Source organism: Osmerus eperlanus, chromosome 5 (assembly GCF_963692335.1).
Source record: "Osmerus eperlanus chromosome 5, fOsmEpe2.1, whole genome shotgun sequence".
Taxonomy (NCBI): Eukaryota; Metazoa; Chordata; class Actinopteri; order Osmeriformes; family Osmeridae; genus Osmerus; species Osmerus eperlanus.
In genome coordinates, this window is record NC_085022.1 from 5,683,102 (window position 1) to 5,689,592 (window position 6,491).

At 50.4% G+C, this 6,491-nt stretch overlaps 2 protein-coding genes across 2 annotated transcripts in view; one reads left to right on the forward strand and one right to left on the reverse strand.

Annotated features, from left to right (window-relative positions):
- Positions 1-14: 14 nt before the first annotated feature.
- Positions 15-3,679, forward strand: tmem170a (transmembrane protein 170A). The gene is made up of 3 exons (XM_062461444.1): positions 15-326; positions 914-1,084; positions 1,185-3,679. Exons 1-3 carry the CDS (start codon positions 185-187, stop codon positions 1,313-1,315), a joined length of 444 nt encoding a protein of 147 aa, XP_062317428.1. The 5' UTR covers positions 15-184; the 3' UTR covers positions 1,316-3,679.
- A 380-nt stretch (positions 3,680-4,059) lies between these two features.
- Positions 4,060-6,491, reverse strand: part of carmil2 (capping protein regulator and myosin 1 linker 2) — a 19,659-nt gene continuing 17,227 nt past the window's right edge. Inside the window, 5 exon segments of the mRNA XM_062460774.1 lie at positions 4,060-4,544; positions 4,701-4,805; positions 5,156-5,260; positions 5,636-5,992; positions 6,070-6,141. Coding sequence (XP_062316758.1) covers positions 4,213-4,544; positions 4,701-4,805; positions 5,156-5,260; positions 5,636-5,992; positions 6,070-6,141 — 971 coding nt within the window. The 3' untranslated portion in view covers positions 4,060-4,212.

Below are 6,491 nucleotides of genomic sequence, written 5' to 3' on the forward strand. Positions count from 1 at the left end.
TAATTTTCACATATTATTATGGCCCTCTGAAATCCTCCGTACGTCGTGACGTCAAGCCAAGTTGTGTTGACAGTTAGCTTCAGGCTAGCTAGTTATTCTGGTAGCTAGCTTTAGCCCCCCAACAGGCTTGTTGCTCACATCCGTGTTCTGATGCTTTCATACGAATATTCGCGGTCTCTCCGTCATGCTCTTGTTATTCCATGAACAAGACATGCAGAACGGATATAGCGAGATAGGTTTTGTTCAGCAAATTCTCAGTTTGAATTTGGTCCCGAGGACAAATGGCACTAATCGTGGCAACGATACATCTCTCAACGACTTCTCAGGTGAGCCAGCCAGCTAGCAACGTTAGCTAGCTATGCTTTATCTAGCCTGTACATATTTGGACTAAGGCTGATACCTCTAGTTGATAGCAGGAAACATAGTCAGTAAACTTGGAGCTAACTAACTTCTTCATTTGTCAAAATAATAGTTAATGCTTTTCTAATGTGGTGTGTTATGTACCTTAAGTTAGCCGGATAGCTAGTCAAGCTAACTGCTAATGGCCAGGTAACGATACCATAGGTACCTACTTAACCTTTTAGTAAGCTAACGTGATATAGGGTTAGTTTTGATACCGATATACATTTTCGGTCTCCATTTAGACCTAGTAACGTTAACTCTTATTCTCAGACCAACCCTTACTAGTACAAAGTGGTCTTTTAGAGCTAGTACTGGTGACGTGTCTTGTGCAAAAGATTATTTCCCAGATTAGTGTGGGTGTTTGTGTGAGGGAGCTTTGTTTGTATAAAAATGTGCTAATCACTCGCAGGCCTGTTGGATTATAGTTGCGGGTTTATCTTTTACATAACACAGAGAAACTAGTTCGAAACTCTTGGTCTCAGTACAGTGTTGACTGTTCTTCTTCCCCCAGAGATGTGGTATGGCGTGTTTCTGTGGGCAGCCGTGTCCTCCCTGATGTTTCACCTCCCTGCTGCCCTCCTTGCCCTGGCCACGCTCAGGCAGCACAAGATGGCGCGCTTCATACCCATCGCCATCCTCCTCATGGGCATAGTAGGGCCATTGTGTGGTGGCGTTCTTACCAGTGAGTTGACACACACACACAGACGCATGACAGGATCGCTTTCTCTGCACCATCCACGCAAACCCATTTCCCTGTGTGTCTGCTCTTTCTCTGTGCGTAGGTGCAGCCATCGCTGGGGTGTACAAGGTGGCAGGGAAGAGGATGATCTCGCTGGAGGCCCTGGTGTTTGGGGTGGGACAGTCCTTCTTGGTTCTCATCATCTCCTTCCTTAGGATACTGGCCACCCTCTAGCACTGGGCCCCCCTGGGATCGAGTCCCAGTCCCTGACCACACTCCAGCACAGGGGCGACATGTCTGTCCTGGCTACAGGCTACACTCCAAGCACTTGGACCCCAGGCCTTCCCTGGGACAGTCCTTCTCTCCGGGGGGAACCAAGACACCCAGCTCTGGACTAGGACACCTACACCCTATGAGGGAGGACGACTGTGTGTGTGGCGTTTGGTCTCATAACCAGAACCACCATCCAAGTCCTCTGTCCTCAGCTCTCCCCTACTGTAGGACATCAGGATTGGGGGTTTCCTGCTCTGTGTTCCCTGCTCCCTGGAGGATTATGACAGAATATGCAAGATTCTTCCCCTCCCACAGAGGCCTTGTTTTCTACAGCTGGACCACACCCCACTCTGCCCCTCACACAGTTCCTGTCTGAAGGGGTGTATTTCAGGACAGGCCAGGGCTCCTCGTTCTAGCTGTCCTCTACCACGGCCTCTCTGTTTCTCTTTGGCTCTGTGTTTACGCAGAGTATACTGTTTTATTTTTGCACCCTGGACTGGCCTTGTTTGTGTGCGTGCGTGTGAGAGATTGTCTTATATATGTGTGTGTGTGTGTGTGTGTGTGCGTGTGTGAACATTCCAACCTATAGATTAGCAGTAAGCTTGGTTCATAGCCTTCATGTGCGGTTAGAAAGTTGACTTTTCACAGCCAGCTAGTCTGAACATGCAAGCGTTCCCTGCATTCTGCAGCACCCTGGTCCAAGCGACGGGGGTTTGACTGGAGAGAGGGATCCAATCGCCCTGAGACGCCCGGAAGACACGGTCACACTGAACTCGACGATATCTACATGTATGATCATCCCTGCCAGGTTTCCCCCCCCGAAGCTTGTCGATGTCACATTCCTCCCCTGGGTGGAAGAACGGAGAGAGGCTGTGCATACCTGAGCCCATTCCTGCCTCTCCGACGCGGGCGGGAGGAGAAACGGCCCCCTCGGTCTCCCTGCATACTACTGAACAAGCCCTCCACGACAGAGATCAATCCTCAGACGTGATTTGTCCTTTTCCTCGCTCCATATTTTTCAGTCGTGTTATTTATGCTCTGAATGGTGGCGAACACTGTGAATGAGAGAGGTCTTTAGCTGTGGTAGTGTGTTGGCTCCACGTGGCCACGCCGTCTAACTGATCTACAGATGTGTAGGGGCCGGTGATTTAGTATGACAGTGGGTTTTGTAGATCAGTCAGGCGAACCAGCTCACGCCTCCTGTGTTGTAGTGACTTGCAAACAAGGCCTTCGTCTCTGGGAGAGAACTCCAAACTATAAACGTTCCAGTCTGCTACTGGCTTGCTGGTAACAGGATTCCTTAATGTTGATTTCAAGTCTCTTATATTTTGTTGTTATTTCGTTTTTAAATTCTTAAGATGTTTTTTTGCCTTTGTGGTGTCCTGGGTGTATAATAGGTGTTGTAAAGGGGAATAGTGAATCATAGTATATATATATATATATATATAGATATACTGTTGCATTGATGACTCGACTGCAGCAGACAGGCAACCATGAATGTGATTTAGACTTTCTCTTGATCTTCTGAGGAATGTCTCTCCTGAACCAAAGAGAACCCAGCTAACATAATCCCCGTGGCCCAGCCCCCCTAGCTTATCCCCCAGTTCAGCCACCTATCCCAGGCCAACTCCCCAGTCCTAAACCCCTAGTGCACCAGTCAGGCTGGCTGGGAGAGTGGGAGGGTGTTAGAGCATCAAGTGTAAGATCCAACCCCAATGCCTCACTTCGATAAACCAACCAGAGCAGAGATCAATCTTAAAAACCTTATTCCACTTAGATGTAGATCATCACTGTACCTGCTGCTAGCCAGGACTCCAGACATCACATATCTACCAGAAGATCTCTACTTATATTCCAGCATTGCTGTACACTCTGTCCCGTTTTCAGGTGGGTGTCACCGGTAAAGCTCCCACTGTCTCCATCCATCGTACACACAGGTAGACGGTAACCGACACTGTTGATGTAGTTGAACTCAATATTTATTGGCCATTCTGTAGAAAGCCATGCTCTCCACATTGGCACTGTGTTCACTGGGCCTGCTGTATCCTGAACTAACCTGGGCCTTGGACCTGCTATATTCAGAGAATGTTTTATTTTTCTAAGCTTCCGTAACTCTTCTTATCGTAGCATGACTGACTGCACACTACTGTTCTGTTCGTTAGGTGATTGTTCCTGGGTTTCAATTGTCTGTGATGTGTCTTTACCATGGGACGTGATTGGATCCATAGAATCTGCTTTGGTTTTTACTGTTTGGTTTTACTACAGTAAATTAAGTGCCAATTGTTAATATTTTAATGTAATAAAAACTGTTTTACAAGATGGGAACTCCCGAGTTGTGGTGATGGATCTTTTGTACACCTGTCAAGCCGTCTGTCCTTCTGTCCTCTCATTCTCACAGAAAACCCAGGATCTGTTTCTAATATTTTCTCATTCTCATGGTCACTCACTCATTCTGACACACACACACACACACCTGGCTTTCCCCTCTGACACACAGATGGTCCTCATGTGACCATCCTGTCCTCCTCCTGCCAGCTCAGCATCCTGGGGGCTTGGAAGGAGTCGTTACCACGGAGAGACATTACCATGGAGACAGGACACGTCCAGTCCTGTGCAAAGGTCCTGTGTGTGTGTGTGTGTGTCAGACCCGTCACCACATTCCGCTTTATTATCTATGACGTCAAACAGAAACACGAGTTGTCGACTCTTAATCAACATTTTAATCATTATTAACAAGTATAGGTATGGATTTACACTCTTTTTTTAAAACATTTTGTTCATAATTGTTTGCTTTTGTTTTTGTACATCATGTGGCGTGCAAGGCAAAGGTAGACATGGTAGAAAATAGACTGGGCAGGTCAGTCCATGTGTGTGTCAGAAAGGTGGGGCTCAGTTCTTTGGTCTGATGGTTCTGACTTCACCGTGTGCTGTTGTGAGACCGTCACCCCCTTTTCCTCTGTGCTCTTTCCAGGGTCCTCCTGGACCCCTGTTGGGCCTTGGCCTGTGCCTAGACCTGGGCCTGTGCCTGGGGCCGGGGCTGGAGACGGGCCAGTTTTGAGCCCTGGATCCAGGCCAGGGCCCGGGTCAACTTCTGGAACTGGCTTACAGTCTGTTGTCATTCCTCCTCCAGTTCTCTTCTCTGCCTTCTTCTCCTCCACCTTTTCTTCCTTCGCATCCTTCCTCTCTCCTGCTGTTTCAATGAGTGAAGCAGAAAGTGTGTTAGAAATGAAAGGCAAGCGTATGTTATAAACTCTTTCATGTTACTCCCTGCTCTTTCCCTTAACCCCCTCCCTGAACCCCCTCGTTCCCTCCCTTCTACTCACCCCCTCCCTCCCCTCCTACTCACCCCCCTCCCCCTCAGGGGCATCTTCACTGCAGGGGGGCAACTCCCCCAGGGTGACATGCTTACGCACAGGGGACCTCTGTAGGCGAGGCAGGACCGCCTTCAGTTCTGAGGAGAGAGAGAGAGCGAGCGAGGGAGAGAGAGAAAGAGAGGGAGGGAGGGAATGAGAAAGGGGAGAGAGGGAGACAGAGAGTAATGTTCCATTACGGATGACGTCAAGACTCCACACCAGACTTCACTTCCCCCGAGATACAGCTAGGCTCCCAATCGCCAAGGTGATTCGATGGTTGTAAACAAAGCACATGTCACTGATACTGCCTCAGAGGTGGAGCAGAAGAGTAGGAGATAAGAGGGTGGACAACATCAGACCAGAGGAGCACGAGGTAGAGGAGAGGGGGGAGAGAGGACGAGGCCAGGGAAACCGGGCTGCCCCTGATTGGCCGAGCCGCAGACCTCACCTTCAGCGAGCAGGGGCGCGTGGTCACGGAGGGCGTCCTCGTGCACGGACACAGCTCGCCGCTGGGGGAGGGGCTTCATGCGGGGGCGGGGCTTAGGAAGGCTCTCTGGGAGGATCAGAGACAGACAGACACACAGACACACACACGGACACACATAGACAGTCTTAGCGGTGTGAGAGAAAAACACAACAAACAACAAAGTGGAGGAGAGTCTAGACCCTTCTACCTCAGTGTGTACTGTCATTAGAGAACTGTACAATCATTTGTATGTGTGCATGTCTGTAAGCTGGGGCATAGGTTTGTTATCAAATGTGGATGGGACATGTAGATGTGTTTCCTAACTGTTACAGAACCAATATCCTTTTTTCAATAAAAAGTGTGGGGGGGACGGTCAGATTAGCAGTTTTCAAAATGTGTCATGTATAATGAAACCTACGCGCCTGTGTATGTGTGTGTATGTATATGTGTGTGTGTGTGTACCCTCAGTGACTGATTGTGCTCTCTCAGAGCGCTCCCTGCTCTCCAGGCTGCTGAAGCGGCGAGGTGAGGGCGCCGGGGGGGGCTCCCTCCTGGGGGAGGGGCAGGGGGAGTGGTCCGTGGGCGTGGCCTGGTGGGGCGCGGGGGCCGGCCTGCTGTCCAGGACCGGGCTGGGCTGGCGGGGGCGGGGGGGGACGGCGGAGGCTGGGAGGGGGCTTGTGGAGGGTCGCGGGGCAGGGGTGGGGAGCGGGGGCTTGGCTGCGATGGTGGGTTTGGGCGGGAGGGGGCCGGCCGGGCGGCCAGAGAGGGGCGGTCTGTCGGGTCGGAGGGGGTCCAGGGTGGCGACGGGCCTGCGGGAGTCTGGTGAGAGAGGGAGGATCCAGTCATTCAAGCAGGCAGAGAAGCAGTCATCCAGCCAGTCAGAGATGTGGAGGTACCTGATGATGTGGACATGGTCCGAGGCTTCATAAAAGTGGGAGGAGGCTCAGGTTTTCTGTCCAGGATAGCACCTGGGGGACAGGGGCAGGTTAGGACTCACACACACACATATACACACACACACATATACACACACACACATACTAGGCACATTGACGTGAGTGATGCAGGCTGATGTGTATGATTGAACCCATTCACTACAGACATCTGCTGAGACAGTCACACACACACACATCATGAAATGACCTGGAGTGTGACCTCTGCTTGAGAGGAGTCCCATGATGCTCTTTGTTCTGCCCTCATCAGGGTCAAGACCACAGTGCTGAGTAGGCCAAATGGAACAAACACACAAACTAATACACACAAACACAGTAACACACACACACACACAAAGTAACACACACACAGTAACACAAACTAA

Excerpts from the sequence above, each read along its gene's own strand:
- tmem170a (XM_062461444.1), top strand. The coding sequence starts at position 185 with ATGCTCTTGTTATTCCATGAACAAGACATGCAGAACGGATATAGCGAG. Across the intron at positions 327-913 it reads ATCTCTCAACGACTTCTCAG|AGATGTGGTATGGCGTGTTT; the intron begins GTGAGCCAGCCA and ends TTCTTCCCCCAG. Across the intron at positions 1,085-1,184 it reads GTGTGGTGGCGTTCTTACCA|GTGCAGCCATCGCTGGGGTG; the intron begins GTGAGTTGACAC and ends CTCTGTGCGTAG.